This window comes from Trachypithecus francoisi, unplaced genomic scaffold, assembly GCF_009764315.1.
Source record: "Trachypithecus francoisi isolate TF-2019V2 unplaced genomic scaffold, Tfra_2.0 Lachesis_group17, whole genome shotgun sequence".
NCBI classification, from domain to species: Eukaryota; Metazoa; Chordata; class Mammalia; order Primates; family Cercopithecidae; genus Trachypithecus; species Trachypithecus francoisi.
Genome location: NW_022681462.1, coordinates 60,630,408 through 60,649,807, shown reverse-complemented (window position 1 = coordinate 60,649,807; position 19,400 = coordinate 60,630,408). Strand labels below are relative to the sequence as shown.

At 54.1% G+C, this 19,400-nt stretch overlaps 1 protein-coding gene across 5 annotated transcripts in view; it reads left to right on the top strand.

Moving 5' to 3' along the window:
- TTC7A (tetratricopeptide repeat domain 7A) overlaps positions 1–18,538 on the top strand; it is a 135,266-nt gene extending 116,728 nt beyond the window's left edge. For all 5 annotated transcript variants that reach the window (XM_033175794.1, XM_033175797.1, XM_033175795.1 and 2 more), the window contains 2 exons: positions 3,742–3,944; positions 16,677–18,538. In XM_033175794.1, the coding sequence (XP_033031685.1) occupies positions 3,742–3,944; positions 16,677–16,898 (425 nt within the window). In that variant the 3' untranslated portion in view covers positions 16,899–18,538. The remainder of the gene's footprint in view (positions 1–3,741; positions 3,945–16,676) is intronic.
- Positions 18,539–19,400: the final 862 nt, after the last annotated feature.

Below are 19,400 nucleotides of genomic sequence, written 5' to 3'. Positions count from 1 at the left end.
TGGCCAGAGGATGCTGGAATGGGTGTGGGCACCACTGGGACCCGGCAGCCAGGGCCAGGCTGGGAAGGATCAGGGCCGTGAGTGGATGCAGTGCCCCAGGGCTCCTGCAGCCGTCTAACCATGGCTGGCAAAGCGTCGAGCAGGAGCCGAAGGCATCTGCTCAGGGACACTGAGACTAGCAAGGGGTGGTGCACTGTCACCCCAGACCTGTGGGCCTGTCTGCAAGTCGGAGGCCTACCCTGGAGGCTGGCCCTGCTGGGCACCGTCTGCCAGGCCGGCAAAAGCCCGCGGGAGGCGTCCCTGGGCTCTGGTCTGTGTCTTCTGGTTTCCTGTCTAACTGGGGATGGAGCCTGTCAGTGGAACAGCCCTACGGTTCTTCAGGACGTGTTCTCTGGTGTGTGGCCAGCCCAGCAAGGCCCAGGCCTCTGGAATACCCAGGGCCCCGAGGCAAGACGGATTGGGATTGGGTGGGGTGCCCTTTAATTAAAATCTCTTGATGTGAATTCACTATGAGGGGTCCCCAAGGGAGGGACCAGGGACAGCCTCTGGAGACAGGGCAGCAAGTTGTAAACAGCTTAATGAGCTGTGCCAGGGTCAAGTGGTCCAGGGGAGTGGGGAGCTTGACCCCTGGGCCCTCAGCTAAACTGAGCTTCTGGCGATGGAAGAAGCAGCCACCCTGCAAAAGTGACACCCACACACTTCCTTCTGCTTCTCCTCTCTCGTGACCCTGGGGGATTCTGCCACAGTGAAGCCCAGCCTACCTTCCTTGTCCTCTTAGTCCAAAGGCCTCTGCAGCCTTCAGGCTTCAGCTCCGATGCCACCTCCCTCAGGAAGACTTCCCTGACCACACCAGCAGCACCGACCTGGCCCCTCTTGAGTGCCCATAACACTCAGATGTGGCACTTGTCATTCCACTGCCCTGGTCCCTCAAGTGGTTTAGTGGCTCAGCTGCTCCCACCCCTGCCTCCACTCTTTCTCCTCCTCATGGGGACGAGGCACGTAGTCAGTACTCAATAGTTGTATGTTAAGCACTCAGTTATGAAGGTAGCCTGTTCAGACGCCCCAGCAGCAGCTCAACAGCAAAGCAGAGAGGGAGAGCTGAGGCTGAGATAGCCAAATCTCTGACCCCTCCCCCCACCAGCCATCTGCCCCTGGGTTCAAAGCCCCCATTTCCTGTGCTCTCTGTCTTGGGAATCTCCATTTCAGGCTGTCCCCAGGGACTAGAGCCCACATTTCTCTCCCATATCCGGGAAGCCTGGCTTCTCTGTGTTTAATTCTCTGATCCTCCCAAGTTATCATCTCCACTAGAGAAAAAGAGTCCTCTCACTCAGAAAGCGTTGTATTTTAGGATGTGGCAGGCTACTTGGGTTGTACAATGAACCTTAGGCAATGCTCGTGCTAAGTACCCCAGTGCCTGTGTTGCAGTCAAGGCCTTAGTTAGGCCTCTCCTGCTGCCTATTGGGACAGGAAGAGAGAATGTCTGGGCCTGGTTTCTCCACCTCTTTCTGGGAGATTCCCTTGGGCATATCTGTTCTCTCTCCACCCCAGACATAATCTGAACTAGGGTAACCTCAGCTGTCAGCTTTTGCTAGGCAGAGTTCTTGGCAAAACCACAAGTCAGACTCTGCTGGCCCTTCTGCGTTCCCCATCTGTGTCTTGATCCTTCTGTGCCTTCAGCATAGGCTAGGCCCCAGGAGTGGGCCGCCAAGCCTGGGGGCTGCTTTGGACAAAGGCTGAGTGCCCAGTGAGGCTGAAGAGGCGCGTCTTCTAAAGTGCCTGGTGTGGGGTGTACCTGTGCCCGTGGGTCTGAAATGTGTGTTTGTGTGGGCTGGCCTGGATTGGAGAAAGTGCCCCATTCCCTACTCCTCTGGTTCCAGGACAGATCCTCTCCTGCCTGCTGGCCCAAAGGGGTGTGTGTCTGCTTTGGAGGGAGGCCACGGAACTGCTGGGGAGTCCAGCCCTGTCTTTGCCCTTTCTCAGTGAGGGAATGGGACGGGGTCCTCACCTCCTAAGCCTGCTTTTTTTTTTTTTTTGGAGATGGAGTCTGGCTTTGTCACCCAGGCTGGAGCACAGTGGCACTATCTCAGTTCACCACAACCTCCACCTCCCAGATTCAATCAACTCTGTGCCTCAGCCTGTCGAGTACTGGGATCACAGGCACCCGCCACCATGCCCAGCTAATTTTTTAAATATTTTTAGTAGATACAGGGTTTCATCATCCTGGCCAGACTGGTCTTGAACTCCTGACCTCGTGATCTACCCGCCTTGGCCTCCCAAAGTGGTGAGACTACAGGCGTGAGCCACGGCGCCCGGCCATCTGCATTTTTTAAGTGAGGATTATGCCTGCTTCCAAGACTTGCTGTCAGGATTAATGAGAAAATGTTTCCCAAACCCGGACTTGGCCCATCAACTCTCCATCAGCTCAGGGGAGGTTTCTGTAGCTGTTACCAACAATGCTTGGTTTGTGCCCTCCTTTGCCCCTGAGCCTCTTCTCCCTCATCCTCCCACCCTATCCTTGGCAGGGTCATTTGGTTCTCCCTGGCTCTGAGCACATACCCACCTTCAGTCAGCCCCTGCCTGGGAGACCAAGGGACCCAAAGAGAGCTCCCTGGTCTGCTTCCATCCCCTTCTCCCTGGACATGCAGTGAACTAAGGAAGTGAAGGAACACTGAAAAAGAGGCTGGAGTCACCTGAGCAAGCTTTTAGCTCAGGGGACGCCATGTCCCCTCGCCAGGTTCTGAAGTCAAACAGCCCAAGGCAAACCCTGGCTTCACCACTTACTCCCACTGTGGCCTTAGTCCAATGCCTTGACCCCTCTGTGCCCAGTTTTTGCCCCTCTAAAGTGGGGTAATAAAAGTACTTGTGCAGGGTGCGGTTTCTCATGCCTATTATCTCAGCTCTTTGAGAGGCTGAAATGGGAGGATCTCTTGAGCCCAGGAGTTTAAGACCAGCCTGGGCAACATGGCAAAAGCCCATCTCTACAAAAAATACAAAAATTATCTGGGCGTGTTGGCACATGTCTGTAGTCCCGGCTACTCAGGAGACTGAGGTGGGAGGATTGCTTGAGCCCAAGAGGTCAAGGCTGCAGTGAGGCCGAGCACAGTGGCTCACGCTTGTAATCCTAGCACTTTGGGAGGCTAAGGTGGGCAGATCACTTGAGGCCAGAAGTTCGAGACCAGCCTGAGCCCCTCTACCAAAAATACAAAAATTAGCCAGGCATGGTGGTGCGTGCCTATAATCCCAGCCACTCGGGAGGCTAAGAAAGGAAAATCACTTGAACCCAGGGGGGCAGAGGTTACAGTGAGCTGAGATCGTGCCACTGCACTGCAGCCTGGACAACTGAGGGAGACTCTGTCTCTAAATAAATAAATAATTTTTTTTTTTTTAGAAAAGGCTGCAGTGAGCCATGGTCACATCAGTACACTCCAGCCTGGTTGACAAAGGAGACCCTGTCTCCAAAAAAAAAAAGCTTGTTCTACAGGATTTTTGTGAGCATTAACTGAGGCGATCTTGGTGCCATTGACTGGCACTTAGCAAGGTGCCTGACACAGAGGAAGCTCTCAGAAACTGTTACCTAGTGTTCCCACTACATCCCACAGTCAGTGTGCCCCATGCTGTGACTCGGTGGGATAGTGTTCATCACCTAAGACGGGTTCCCCAGCTCTGAGGATGCAGGGAGGGGGTCAGGATGCCTCTGACTCCCCACAACTCACACCTCCCACTGCCCTTCTGGTTTTGCAGCTGAGCTGTTCATGGAGCAGCAGCACCTCAAGGAAGCAGGTTTCTGCATCCAGGAGGCAGCAGGCCTCTTCCCCACTTCTCACTCAGTACTATATATGCGGGGCCGGCTGGCCGAGGTGAAGGGCAGCCTGGAGGAGGCCAAGCAGCTGTACAAGGAGGCGCTCACGGTGAACCCAGATGGCGTGCACATCATGCACAGCCTGGTGAGTCAGACCCCGCCCCTCTCCATCCGCACTCCCGCAACCTCCCACAGCCTCAGGGCCCTTATCCCCCTTTGTCCCTCCTTGTCCCCATACTCCACTGCCTGCCTACCTGAGCCTTGCTACTGCTGTTCCCTGGTGTCCTGCTCTGTTGGAAGAGACAGTTCTTGGGATACCTAGCCTTCTCTTGTAGACACAGGCCATTTCCCTTCAATCAGGGTCTGTGTTGACGACAAAATCTAGAAGGTTTGGTTGATACTCTTTGTGACTTCCTTTTGCTGTAAGTTTCTACAAAGGGATCTAGCCCCAAAAGGCTCTTATTGTTACCCATCAGACCCTTGCCCTGAAGGCTAATCCAGACTCTAGGCGGTTACCAAAATGCTTTTCTTTCTGGGAGTCCCCAGACCCTCCCTGCCTTCTCCATTTCCAAGGAGTTCCACATCTCTTTGGTGGGATTCAGGGGGTTTTCTGGGGTGGGCTGTCATGTCAGACCTGACTCAAGCACACATTGAGAATGGTCCCTGGGGTGCTAAGAGGATCCAGTAGTCCCTGGTCCTCATTCATGAGCTCAGGACTTGGGTGTCCAGGGCACAGTGGCCTCCCTGTGGGAAGCAAAGAGGCTGGGGTGCAGGATGCTGATACTCTTGTCCTCTACCTGGTGATCATGGGTAAGTCAGCCACCTTCTCTGACCCTTAGTTTTAATCATCTGTCGGTGGGTATCCTCTGGTCCAGGCGACATTTATTGAGCACCAGCTCTGACAGGTGATATTCTAGACCTTAGAGATGATCATTTTTTCCCTGCTTTCCTTTGCTGCTTCCAGAGAACAGGTATCCAGATAAATGTAGTGGTCTGGAAGCTTGCAAGCCTGCATCTGTACAAGTGATTTTGGAAGGATAATCTAGGAGCCCACAGTTAGCAACAATCTTTCCCTCTTAGGGTCTGGGTTCCACCTTAGATGTCTCCATGGGAGAGAGCATTGAAGGGAACAGCCCTTAGGGTATCCTTGACGTCTGGCACAGAGAGAGCACAGAGGCATCAGGAGCATGGCTCCAGATGGCTGAAGGGTTGGCATTGCCAAAAGGGGGCTGATTTGTCTGTGAGTAAAAGCTACAGGGAGTTAGATTTCAGCCATGTCAGGAAAAACATTATAACTCTTAGCATAGTCTAGGCACATACTCAGTAATCATCTGGTGAGAGTGTTGCCAAGAGAATGCAGTGTCACATGGGGAGGAGCCAGACCAGGCCATCTTCAGAAAGTCCTTTCCAACCTGACAGTCCTTGAAAAGGAAATAGAACAGGATTTCCCAGCTCAGCTATTATTCCCGCTGCCTGATTTCTGTAGATTTCTAACTTAGGTCTGTGTGAAATGTTCAGCCTCGGATGAAGAAAGCTCGTGCAGTCACCATACACCCTTGTCCATGTTCCCTCCCGCATGGCTGCATTGCCTTCCGATCAGCTTAACAAATGTTTGCTTTCTGCAAGAGGCTTCCTCCCTCCTCCCTCAATTTAGACGTCAGCTTCTCTGATAAATGCCTCGCCAGAGGTCACATCCAGAAACTTGATTAGGGCAGTGGGAGGGAGGGTGTGGGCTATATCATTAGGCCTGCAGCCAGGCAGAGATGTCTGCCTTCCACTGTGTTCACGGATATGAGCCTGCAGGCTCAGCCCTAAAAACCCAACAAAATCCAATAACAAGTACAATTTTGAAGTAACAGTGTACCATTTTTCATTTATGCTTATTATTGTTTGTAGCTATTTTCCTGAAATTGAGGCAGTTTCCAAGGGCAGGTTTCCATGGTAACTGAATAGCCATCCAGAGTGGCTCCCTGCAGATGTTTCTGAAGTGGTCCCTTTTTCCTTCCTGGGGTGCCTTGCTGATTTGATGAAATTGGAGCAAGTTGGAGCCAGGCCTGCCCTCTTTTGAAGTTACAAGCAACCAGAGGGGCAGTCGGCTTCTGCGTGGGCAGCCCATCCCGTCTACAGGCTCTGTTCCTGCCAGCATCCCACACATATGCATAAAGAATAGCAAATGTTCAGCCTGGGGAAGATTTGCTAAGCACTCATTTTCTAAAGACATTTGAACGCTTTAGTGAGTCGATCTCAAGTGTTCCCAGATCTAAGTGTCTTTGCTGTGCTGGCCTGAGACTCAGGACATCTGGGGTCTAATCCTGGCTCTGGCCCTGATCCACTTGGGGGACTTAGGAAAAGACACGCTTAACTTGCATGCTCCTGGTGTCCCCTTTTGTAGATAACGATCCTCATTGTTCCTGGGCCATAGTGTTGTTCTAATCAAATGAGGTGATGCATGTGAAAGTGTAAATGTCTGCAATGCAGTCCCAGAGACAGCAAAGCATAGCGCGGAGGATCCCACTCCCCTTCAGTCCCTCACCAGCGTCAGACATTGCTAAGCAATCACAGCACCTTTTTCCCACTGAGCAAAGATGTGATCTTGGAATCTTTTTCAACGTGATACAACATGATAGGAACGACTAGCTGTCATTCTAAGTCACTTTCACATTTTTGTAAGGGATTCATTGTAAAAATAGTAGAGGAAAGAGACACATCAGTCATCTGAGCCTTTGTGAATTCTGGAGGTTGGTACAGCCTTGGAGAATTACCAAGAGAGGAATGTGGAAGGGAGGTGGTATCCCTGCTGTGGAGTCAAGGCAGGCTTCCAGGGAGGACAGTCTGGCCTTACCATGCCACTGTGACTTTATGAGGACATTGGCCTCTGATCAGTACAAGGAGAAGGAGAGCTTCCCCTCCGCTAAGGGCACAGCCACCCACAGGCCTGGGCTAGAGGAGCTTAGGGCCCCCAGCGAACCCTCTGAGGTCATGGGTGGGTCCTGCTCCCTGAGGTCTGGAAAGCGGTCGGTGAAGATATTCTTACTGTGCTGTGTGGGTGCTGGGTTTGGCCCTCTAGTCCTTAAAATGGGGTTGGCAAGTGCCAAGAGGCTAAAGAAAGCCCACTGGGAGTTGAAGACTTTGCTCTTAGGGGCCAGGGGCCCCATGTTTCTAAGAATATAGGCTTTGGCCAAGAGCGGATTCTCTACTCTCCCTGTCCCCCTGTCCCTGCCCTAGATGCAATAAGAGATGTTTCTGTGGTTCTAGCCCTGCTCTGGGTTCAGCTCAGGGTTTTCTACCCAGACCAGGCAGGAAGGAGATGCCATCTTGGCAGTTCTCTGCTGGGCAAGAGAATCAGCACAATTTGTCCCGAGTTTGTCCATCAGGCTCTGGTCCTGCTGGCTGCTGTCTGCACCGGGCTCAAGGATGGCCAGGGGCCTCTGGGAAACTGGCAAGTGTAGAAAGAAAAAGAAGTGTGCTCTCTGCAGTGGAAATCAAATCACAGGAGCAGGTCCTGACAGTCTGCCAGCGTGGTCCCAGACTTCTGTCGAGGTAGCTGGAAATCCCACTCGGCTGGGGTATTCAAAACCAAATTCACTGGCAGAAAATTCTAGCCAAGAAGGGGAAGGCTGAACTTTGCCTGCCTGCCTGCCACTGGGGAAACGTGAGAAGGAAGGCAGAGGCCTCCCAGGATGCATAGGAGTCGCCGGTTGATACTGCTCTTCAGAGAGAGCTTCAAGGCTTGGCCAGGAAGGGACCCCCGGCAGCCTGCACTTCTCTTGGAGCTTATCTCTGCCCTGCCACCTCCCTGGATCCCCTCTGCACCAGGCACTTCCAAGGGCAGAATAGGTACCTGAGGAAACCAGGGAGCTCCAACAGTGACTGGTAGACTGGTTGGGTCACTGAGAGCCCTCCCAGGAGGGGGTTCTTTTGAGGTCACCAGACTTTCGTGATAGGAGGGTCACTGGTTGGTCATGAAGCTGAGATTAGAGCACCTCATGGAATGAGTGGCTTGACTTGGTTTCCCAGTGTAGGGAAGGAAAAACCATTTTCTCTCTACCTTTCTGAGTTCTTAGCTCAGACCCTGGTAACAGAAGACAGATTAACAAGGAAAAACAAACAGAACTTTATTAACATGTATAAAATGTTCTCATGGAAGATACTCAGGAAAAATGAGAAAAGCTTAAAGAGGTAGCTTAGAGGCCTGGCATGGTGGCTCACACCTGTAATCCCAGCACTTTGGGAGGCCAAGACGGGTGGATCACAAGATCAGGAGATCTAGACCATCCTGTGAAACCCTGTCTCTACTAAAAATACAAACAATTAGCCAGGTGTGGTAGCAGGTGCCTGTAGTCCCAGCTACTCAGGAGACTGAGGCAGGAGAATGGCGTAAACCCGGGAGACGGAGCTTGCAGTGAGCCGAGATCACGCCACTGCTTTCCAGCCTGGGCGACAGAGCGAGAGTTCGTCTCAAAAAAACAAACAAACAAACAAAAGAGGTAGTTTAGAACTCCGGCTTACATAGCATTTTCAACCAAGAGCATACACTTTAAAAGAAGCAAGAGACAAAGAAAAAGGACTTGGAGTCTCTGGGGATGGCAAATTGTGGGAAGACAAATCAATGGGAAACTAATGGTAGATAAAGGCTAGTTAGCAGAGCTTGTTAATGTAGATTCCTTTGTGCCATCTCCAGGCTGATAAGGTTTTAACATTGTCTTCTGTGATCAGCCTTTGTCCTTCCTGGTTGAGAGGGGAGGAAGGACACCCTTGTAAATTTATATCCTGCTTTTAGGCAAATGGGGGGGAGGGCAGAGAGCTTTTCTTGTCTCTGCTTCTTCTCAGTTGCCTTCAGCTTAAAACAATCCTTGTGCCCAAGTGACATATTTTGGGGTGGCATGTTCTGCTACCCTTCAGCAGCCCCTGAAGGAGGTCCTAGCCCTGGCCACAGAGCCACCAACTCTCCCTGCCCTCAGCTTGGCTAAGGAGAGTGTGGACACTTTGGTGCAGCTTGTCTGCACTGCAGGAGACGACTTGACACCCTCAGGCATGAGTGGGCAAGCGAGGTATCTGGGTGGCACTCTGCCCTCTTCTCCCAGGGGCAGACTCTGGAGAGGAGGAGTTTCCTGGTCCCTCCCCTCCTCATGCTTTCTTGGTGAGGGAGTTCCAGGCTCTCCAGAACCTCTCCCTGTCAGGCACCCCTGCAGGAGTAGGGAGATGGCTCTGCATGAGCTTTGGCTCTAGTAATGTAATTCCTGGGATGCAGTTTCTGAAGCATTCCTGGCATGTGACCCAGCTTCTCTCTCCAAATGCCCCTGGAGAGACAGGAAGACAGCGTTGTTATCTGCAGTCCTCTTGATGACAGAGTGACAATGATGATTTTCCTTAATTGGTTCCCTCTTGCTGCCAGTGTATAGCAGGCCACCTCATTCTTTAAGTGGGTTTGCGGGATCAAGAGCATGGGGATGGCCTCAGAGCCTCTCATCTCTCACCCCAGGCTGTGGCATAAGGGGGCACATCTTAAGTCCACAGAAGCTCCCTACCACTACCTCTGGTACCTCCCAAGGAGGGACCTGAGTCACTGAGGTCCAGAGCTCTGCCCATCCAAGCCCTGAGGCTCTGGGCTGGGCCTTTTTAGGTGCTCTGGGACTCCAACAAGAAGGCTCTGGTCTCTAAGGTCAAAAGAATGAACTCTGGCCGCACAGAGCTTCATCCGTCACTCCCTCCCCCTGCTGGCTGGCCCCCTCCCCCATCATGGAGGGTTGGACCAGACACGAGAGGTGACAAACCTAAGACAACCCGCCCTGCGTTGTCAAGGGGGCGCTTGAGGGTTACCTTCCTCGCCAGGTGTCTCAGTCCATTTTGTGTTGCTATAACAGAATACCTGAGACTGGGTAATTTATTATTATTTTTTTTTTTTTTCTATTTTTTGTAGAGACAAGGTCTCACTATGTTGCCCAGGTTAGTCTTGAACTCCTGGGCTCAAGGAATCCTCCCACCTCAACCTCCAAAAGTTCTAGGATTACAGCCATGAGCCACCATGCATGGCCTTTTTAAATATATATTTTTTTAATAGTAATTTACAATAAGCAGAAACTTATTTGCTCACAATTCCGGAGTCTGAGAAGTTGAAGATTGAGGGCCACATCTGGCGAGGGCCTTCTTGCTGCGTCATCCCATGGCAGAAGGTGGAGGGGCAAGAGAGTGTGAGAGAAGGGGAAGCTGAACTCATCCTTTTATCAGGAACCTGCTCCCGAGATAACAGCATCAGTCCATTCAGGAAGGCAAAGCCCGCTGGACCTCGTCACTTCTGAAAGGTCTCACACTTCAATTCTGCTGATTGAGGCTTCAGTTTCTAACACATGAATTTTGGGGGACACATTCAAACCATAGCACTTGGTCAGTTTTTTCTCCTGTCAAATTGGGATGATAATTTAGACCCTCTTGTGACTTCAGGGAGTAGTTTTAGAGCTCAGGTGAACTGAAAGCTGTGAAAAGATTAAGTCAACATTGGGCATTTTTATCACTATATTCACATAGATGACTTGGTGGCATGTGGCCTGAGCCTGAGCCCCACCTTGGCTGATTTCTGTTGGACAATACTTACTGTGGGATGAGGGTCTTTGGCCCAGATTTCCTTGTGATGCCAGCAGGGTGCTGAGAAGACAGGGAGGGAGTGCCTGGAAGGGACAGGGACCTCCAAGCTGCCTTTGAGGTTCTCCTAGGGTTGGTTGGCTGGGATGGTTTTTAAAATGAGTATCAGAGCTGGCTCTGGAGGAGGCACCTGCAGGTTGGAGCAGGGCCTTCAAGTTCATCTGACCTGGACCTGAGTCCCACTTTGCCTTCACTCACTGACCAAGTTCCATAACCTCTCAGAACTTCAGTATTCTCATCTGTAAAATGAGCCTTGCTATACCAAGCACCTAGGGAATTTAGAATTAGGCACCTTTAGAATTAGGTTAAATAATTCCGTAAGTTCATGGTACAGTCATTAGGGTTATTTTTACGTTTTTCACTTTGAAGCGTAGCTGCCAGGCCATGTTCAGATGCTCTTGGTTCTCGGTGGGGAGTGGAAACCTGGTGCCAAGCCCCAGAGACTCATTGCAGTAAAGCCACCCCATCCCCACTGAGTCCACAGGGGAGTCTGGCCAAGGTGACAGACCCTAGCTGCCCTGTGGATAGGACAAGAGTGCACACAGTGCAAGGCCCAGGCTGACCTTAGCTACGGGGAGGGCAGCCTGCCTCGTGGGGAAGAATGAGCTGAGGGACGAGGGAGAGACCTTGGGTAATCTGCACCCGTTGGGGCAGAGGCTCTGCGGTGGCAGGCTCAGGGGAGGCCCTGGCCTACCGTCATGCCGGTTCAGCATCTGGTTCAGCATCTGTTTTCTGAGTTGAAGGAGGAAGGATGTTCTGAGCAGCTGAGGAGTGACACTCAGTGCCTAGCATTTTGGAGGTGCCCTGACACTGGGTGGGGCTTAGTGCACACACAGCAGGGTCCCGGGTTCCTGGGGACAGTGGCCTCTGCTGCCTATGCCCCATGTCTCAGGGTCCAGGACGCACCACCAGCTCTAGGCTTTTTTCTCCATGTTCATTTCCTGAGCTGTGGCAGGCAGCTTAGAGGAGTCTAGGCCATGAAAGGACATGGAGTCTTGCTGCTTCTGGGCAGGGAAGTTCAACAGGAGCATCTTGGCTGTGTGACCTCTGATGAGGTGATTTTATTGTGAGTGCTCTCTTCACCCCTCACCAGTACTGCCTGAGGTCACACTCCCTGATGGGAAAGTGGAAGAGACCAAAGTAAAGGGTTCTGCAGGCCCACGGTGTAGGGGGTGCGAGGATGTGTCCCCCAGCACCTGCTCAATGGGGATCAGAGGGCCCCTCCATACCCACCTTATCCCTGGGCTGGCACAACCCCACACACACACCCTGAGCCCTGGATCAGGACTTTGGGAAAACCTTAAGCTGATGTAGGCTCCTGAAGTCCATCACCAACCCTGATGAGGAAGCCTGTCATAGATTCAGATCTGAATGATACTTGAGCACTGCTGGCTTCATTAAGCTCCAGAATCCATTTTTTACGAAAGAGTTAGAAAGACTCACCCTACATGGAAAGAGAAGGTGATGTCCTTTTTCCCTGTCCAGCAGCCCCTTCCCCAGACTGACCTTCACTGTGCCTTAGGCTGTACCTCCTGCCCAGAGAGGGGAGCGTCTGTGACTGGGCCATCACGGGGACTCACTTCTAGAACCAGGGATCCAGAGGCCTAGCCACAGCCTCTTGACTGACCTGGAGGGCTGGGCCAGGCAGTGCTCCAGGATGGGCAAAGGCCCTTATAGACCTAGAACCTGATACTAGCCCAGGAAGGGGAGGAGAAAAGGCCCAGCCCCTGCCCAGAGGAGACGGCTGACAAGGAAGTCAATTTCCTGGTGGCTTGTCAGGCTCCAGAGTCCCCCAGGGTGTGACCCGTCTGGCCCCTGGCCGCTGGCCCCTGGCCCTCTGAAAACAGACAACCCTTAGCCCCAGCTGAAGAGGCTGGTGTTCTTCAACATCTCACTTGTAAAGGACCCCAAAAGAGAAAGGGACAGGCACCCACTACCCCAGGAGACCCCCACCTAGGTTGGGCTCCATGTGAGTCTGGGCTCTTCTCAGCAGGAGCCTCTTCCTTTGAGGCCCAGGGGGCTCTGGGGTGAACACATCCCACCCCAGCACTGGGTGGAGCTGGAAGAGTTTGCTCCCCTTCCAACATCAGGGAAGTGGGACCCTGTGGCTTTGGAGCTGCCCTGGATCCAGGAAAGCGATGGTGATGGGAGTGGGAGGTTCTCAGCCTAGAGAGGTGCCTCCCTCCTTCCCGTTCCAGATCTGGTTGGACAGGTTGAGGCTGACACACCTGAGAGAATCCGGAATGCCAGAGAGCCCGGAGCTGGGCTGGAATGCGGGCCTCCCTGGAAGGGTGTGTCCGTGTTCCAGGGTGGTGAGAGGGAGGGCCCTTCCTGTAGAGCAGGCTCCTCCCAGCAGCCCTGGTGTCCCCAAACGCAAGGCTCCAGGGACCAGAAGGCTCCTGCAGCTTCCAGCTGATTCCTGGCTTCCCAGCTGGAAAGGCTGTTACAGAATCCCAGGAATGTGCCTTGAGCTCAGAGAGAAAATTCCCAAAATAACTTCTATAAATACTTGAGGGCAGGGGTGGGGAGGGAGGGCTCAGCCTGGCCCACAGCTGGCCTAGTGCCAAGGCTGCTTCCCAGGGCAGGCCCCCCTCAAAAGAAGAAGAGGCATGCGCACCCCTAGACCTCTGTACTGCTCCGCCCTTGGAGGGCATCATCAGGCACTGAACTTACGGGGTGGGATGGTATGCAGTGGATTCTGAAAAGGCAAGGCCCTTTCCGTCATCCACTCCCAGGCCACAGCCCCTGGCCACACACTGCCTCTGCAGAGGACCTGGGTCCCACAGGGAGGCTCCCCGCTGAGTGTGAGCCCAGACCAGCAAGACCCTGGGCCCCTTAGGTTCTGCGCCTTCGTGGCCGTAAGAGGCAAGGTTTGCCAGGCTCCACGTGGGCAGCATCCCTGGTCGGAGGCCCACATCTGTAAGTGTGTGGGTGCCTCAGGGTTCCCTTGCTCTCTGTGTGGGCTACATCCTGAGCTCTGAGCCCTGTTGAGCTGCTGTCCTTTGGGGAATAACAAAGCAGGCAGGAGGCTGGGGCTCTATCCCTCTCAGCCTCCGGAGGGGCAGGACAGGGATCGCATCCATGAGCTCCACAGTAACTAAGCATGACGTTGAGGCAGTTGTGTGGTCAGGAGGAACTCCGTCCCCAGGGAAGGCTTCCTGGGAGAGCAGGGTCTCGAGCACTTGAGATGTGGCCACACATCCCCACTCCCTGAGATCCAGGAAGGCAGAGAAGAAGGAGGATCCTGAGGTGGGAGTTTCTGGGGACTCCCCTCAGAGCCCTGCACCTCCCTGGAACCATGTTTGTGGCTGTAACCAGCCCAAAGCGCCCCCTTGGAGTTGTGGTGTCTGATCACCATAAACAACTTTCAAATCCCTGTGGGCTGCCAGCACAGCGATGGCATCTCCCAAGGGAGGGTCAAAACTGGGAGCCTCTTAGCAGATCTGGTCTCCTCTCTCAGCGTGGGCCACCCCCTCACCAGGATGGGGGATGGGGGATTCACTTGGGACATTTGGATGCAATTGAGATGCCAGTTCTTGTTCCCACCATCTCTCTGGAGGCCTGTTCTCTGGGAGGGTCGGGGTGCCAGGAGGATTGTGTGCAGGCCCTAGATGCAGCGCTGGGCTCAGGGCAGAGTAGGTGAGACCTCGCATCTTCCTGGGGCTGTCTTGCCCAGTTGTCAGGCAGCAAACAGCGCTGAGTTGCTACCAAACATGAACTCGGCTGGTGTCAGGGGCAGGTGGCAGAAGATCCTGTTACAGGCCCCGGGCCTCTGGGCCCCAGCCTGACCCCAGCCCGGTGTCTCCTTTCAGGCTCTAAGGTAAACACCCCAGGGTGGGGGCACATGAGCCAACCCACCCTAGCCTACAGTCCTCCCCCACAGAGAGCCATGCCCTCTCCCAGCTTCTAGAGAGATCAGCCATCCACCCACTCCCCGCCCAGAAGGACCCTCTGCTCATCTTGGAGGTGCTGTTGTTTGCTGTCTGCCCCTGCGGTGATTTTTCCAATTCATCATTGCAGACTCCTCACAGGAGCCCCACGAGGGGCTCTTGTAAGCAATGTAAACCAAACATTGCTTGGTTTACAGATGAGGAAACCACAACTCAGAGAAAGCTGGCCATTTGTCCACGGTCACAGCACTTGTCAGTGGCAGAGCTGGGATTCCAACCTGGCCAGGGCTTCCAGCCACCAAGCCCTGGGCTTTTTCCTCTCTACAGACACACAGAGGAAGTTACTGCAAACCTCCCAAACTGAGAATAAAATACACATACACACACACACACACACCAGCCTGCAGACACATCTGGCCCCTTCCCAAACATCCACATACTTCTTGATATCAGGGGTTTTCAAACTTGTTTTTAGCAGTTGAGCCCTTTTTTCAAACAAAATCCCATGTGGAAGCTTAATATAGAAAACTTAATGTGTGGAAGCCACTCCGGGCCTGCCCCTCTCTGAGAGGCCTTGCCGGCCTTTCCCTTCTGTCCTGTGTTGCTCCCTCGTGGGCAGAACTCACAGGGCTCAAACCCTTCATTATTGGTGCTTAATTTTGTGTCTGGCGGCCCGTCGGCTGGCCTTCCTTCCCTCCTCCCTGTGGGCCCTGTTCCATTGTGAGCTGCTGGGGTCTGGCCCTTGGGCCATGTGGGCCAAACAGCTAGGCCTGGTGCCCTCCTGGCCAGCCTGGCCACTACCCTTGGTCCCAGGCAGCCCTGAGTCAGCACCACTCCCATCTGGCGAGAGCGGAAGACCCTGCCTGAGGCTCCACCCTGCCCGCAGCCACTCTGTCCTCCCCTGGCCTCTGCACGCCTCATCCATGTGTGTGGTTCCTTGGTACAACGTTGCCCAGGGCTAACAAAGGCTCTGTGAGGACAGCCTCTTCCTCCCCCACCCCCTGGCCACAAGATCTCCAGCCAGCACCTATGGAGAGGGAGAGGCTTTTCCTAGGGCTTCCTGAGCGCCATCTTTCACTCCCGCCGAATTGGTTGTGTTCCAAGCTCTCTGAGGACTTGATGAAACCAGGCATGCGCATCTTCCCCAGTGCGTCTCCATAGCAACAGAGGGCCTAACTCTGGGGAGCTCGCTGAGGAGGAAAATGTTCCAGCTAAAAATGTACATGGCCATCAGTGGGCGGGCACTGGAGAGGGGGCTCCAGACACATAGAAGGCAGCTCCCCACCCCCACTGCGGCCCCCGCCTGTCCAGGAAGTCGGTGGTGGGTTTTACCTCCCGTCTTTTAACAAGAGAAGGGTCCCTCCGAGGGACCATCTCATGCCACCCTCAGGGCTGAAACAGGGATCAGTGGGACGGCGCGAAACAACCTTTCTGCTGAAAGGGAGCCCTGCCCCTCTGCCTCCGCTCACTACCCTGTCCTCGCTACCCACTTCCCAGCGTGGGTAAAAGAGGATGTAGAGGGGACAGGGTGCCAGTTTCACCTCCCAGCCTCTTATGACGATTCCTGTTAGTTCCTCTATCTCTTTGGTAACAGGGTTGTTTGAGCCAAACAGCAGGGCCAAGCTTCCCTGCGCCTGACCCAGACCCCCCCCAGGCCTTTCATCTTTCAGCCAATCCAGCCTGTTCACCCAGCGCCCCATTCACCCGGCACCGTCCCCCGCCATCTGACTCTCCTCCTGTGACCCTCTCCTGAGGAGCCACCGCACACGCACACATGCCTGAGCTTTTCCTCCCTGGTGGCAGTGATGAAGCCCCGTAACGCGTCCTCCTCAGTCTTTCTGCATCCCTGGGGTGAAGGGCAGCTCCGGGCCGCAGGAAGGACTGAGAGGCATGGTCCCACTGAGAGAACACACTCCTGCCAGATGCTTCTCAGAGCTTTACACCTCCTGACTCCTTTCAGCCTCACCCCGCCCTCGAGAGAGATGCTGTGATTTTCTCATTTACAGATGAGGAAACTGAGGGCCAGAGAGCTGGGATTTGCCCAGGATCCCCCAAACGAGGTGACACAGTCAGATCTGGTGACTTGAAAGCCAATTCCTCGGGACCGGCAGGAACAGAGCTCCTGCCGTGGGTTTCCCAGGAGGCTGGGGTTAAAGCAGGGGTTGGGCAGGGCCAGGTAGGATTTACATGGGGAAAGGCACAGTCACTTGACAGTGCCCAAGCCAGAGACGCAGGGAGCCTCTCGAGCTGATGGCTGCTGCCACCCATGCACCTGCGCTTGGCCCAGTTGCCAAGATGCCTGTGCCATGGGATACCCCTACTCATCCTGCCCTGTGCTTGGTCCACAGGGTCTGATGCTGAGTCGGCTTGGCCACAAGAGCCTGGCCCAGAAGGTGCTTCGAGATGCTGTGGAGAGGCAGAGCACGTGCCACAAGGCGTGGCAGGGCCTGGGCGAGGTGCTGCAGGCCCAGGGCCACAACGAGGCTGCTGTCGACTGCTTCCTCACTGCCCTGGAGCTAGAGGCCAGCAGCCCTGTGCTGCCCTTCTCCATCATCCCCAGAGAGCTCTGACGACACTGCAGCCACAGGGAGGGAGGGCCGGCCCGAGGGAGAGGCAGCCGTCAGTGTGGGGTGACAGTGGCATCAGGTGCGGGGCCTCAGGGAAATCCATCTTTAGTGAACGCCTCCGCAGCTGCAGCCCTCGTTCTCCTGGCTCGGCCAAGAGGGTCTTCTTGGATTTCTTTGTTGGTGCCTTGGTAAACAGTCTGACTTGAACCGTAAGTGCCTTTTTGCAGAGTTTTGTGGTGACCAGACTTGCTTCCCAAGAGCTGGGCAGGGGGGAGCCTCACAACTACCCTTCACCCTCACCCATGCCCCTGGCTGGGGGTCTGGGGATCTCACTCCCCACTCTCAGCACAGCACAGACTTCTGGATCCCTCTCAGGTCTTGCCCAGGGCAGTCATGACGTGAAGAAACTGTGGGCAAGTGGGAAGACGATGGGATTTCTGGGTTCCCTTCCCAGACTTGGAGTTAGTAGATGATGCCCACGTTGCCCCTGTTTGCCCCCTGAGGCCAGCTGGGCCCCACTCTGCTCTTTCCCTCTGCTACCAAGTGCCTTTGGGGCCTCTGGGGTCTAGCCAGGGGGTACTGAGCACTGGCCCTTACGCTTCCATTTCCACCCACCCCATCTCCCTGGAAACGTGTTCCAGCCCGAGCAGCCTCCGTCGGCTTTAGATCCTGTGGTTGCTAGATCCAGTCCTTTCTAATATCCTGAGTCAACACATTATTCCTGCAGGTCTTACACTACAATGCAGGTCCCTCGAGGGCCAATAACATGGAGATGGACAATTTCTAGGACTGTCCCCAGGACATCTCACCACCCACAGCCCTTTTTTGCCTTGATTCGAGCCTCACCCTAGCCTTTTGGGTTGCCCTGCCTGAGGGAGACCTGAGGAGGGGACAGAGCCCAGCCCTTCTCCTGTGACTGAGCAGGCCTCTGTGTCCATGACACCTTTTTCCAGGCCTGGGGGCTGTGGGTGTATGTCCTCCCTGCTGCTTCCCCGGCCCCTGCTGCATGACGCTCTTGGAACTCTTCCCCAAGGAGTCAGTCCCCCAGGCCTATCAGGGAATCCTTTTGTATCTGCACTTTGGGTTTTAGTTTCAAAGCTTCATCAGGTACAGCTTACATTTCAGGATGTGTAGAAAGCTCAGGTGAGGGCTGCCCTGGTTTGTCATAGCTCCACCTTCCTCGGAGGGAGAGGGCTGTTGGAGACCCCCATCCATGGCACACTAGTTCAGCACTGCATGTCGCGAGATGGTTCCCGAGATAGCTGGTGCCTCCTGGCTTTCCTGCAGCAGGCCAAGGGGCACCCCAGAGGACGCTGGATCCTTTGCCTCTTCATGGTTGAAGGATCTCTATGTATGTGTGTATATAAATATAGTTTATATATATATATATATATATATAAAATAGAGATCTATTTTTTTCTGGAATTACATTAGAAAAGTAAAGAAAAAGCAAATGCTGTTGATTTATCTCAGGGTGCCCAAAGAGTTGTAGTCAATTGTTGGTACTAGGAAAGGCACCCAATGCATTTCCTGACTTTTAAGCATTTCCTTGTTGGAAGCAGCAGAGGGCCAAGCCAAGTTACTGACAGTGACTTTACAGGTTGAATAAAGAGACCCTTGGAGGGGAAGCAGGCTTGTCTGAAGCAGCATGTGTATTCATTGGCATGTAGTTCCCGCACCAGCCTTGAGCCAGGCCCTGGAGAGGAGGGGCTGTTGCAGGAGGAGGGAGGCCGGAGAAGTCATCGAAGCCAAGACCTGGGCCCAGCTGAGGAGGGATGTGGGGAAGGAAGGATGGGAGGGAGGACCCTCTGGGAAAATGCGGGTTTGAGCTGGTGAGAGTGTTGCCAGTTGAGGCTGGGCTAAAGCCTGGAGGGGGTAGGAGGAAGCAAGAGGGGTCCAGGCAGGGCTGATCCTGGCCTCTGACTTGTCCAGGGGGCCACCCGGAACCCCCTGCTGCCTCTGGGATTGCTGGGAGAGGCCAAGGCAGTGCTCATATCTGCACAGAGACCCCTCCGGCATTGCTGGGAGAGGCCAAGGCAGTGCTCATCTGCACAGAGATCCCTCCGGCATTGCTGATGGGAAGCCTAGGAGAGGGGCATGGGAGAGACCTGGGCCTGTTCAGATTGGCCACCTCTGCTGAGAAGTCCATACCAGTACACCCCTAATAAGTTATGCCACATACCAGCGTGCTGTGGATGTTATAACCTGCCTCAAAATAATTCTAAACAATGCTGCTCATTTACACAGAAGCTCTGTTTCTTCATGTACTCCAGGGGACCACCACGGCACCCCCAAGGCTGCAGCCACCTCCTTTTGAAGACAGCTGTCCTGAAGCTTTCCCTTAAACCCAGGGCTGTTCTCGGCCATCTGGACTCCTCTCTTGCCATTCCTCCATGTGGCCTGGCCTCCCCCAATGCCCACCCTCCATTCCACGCTCAGCCAGACATTGCTGTCCCCGTAAGGAAGGGCTTTGCTTGCAGCCTTTGGGTGCCCAGCTTCTCTTGC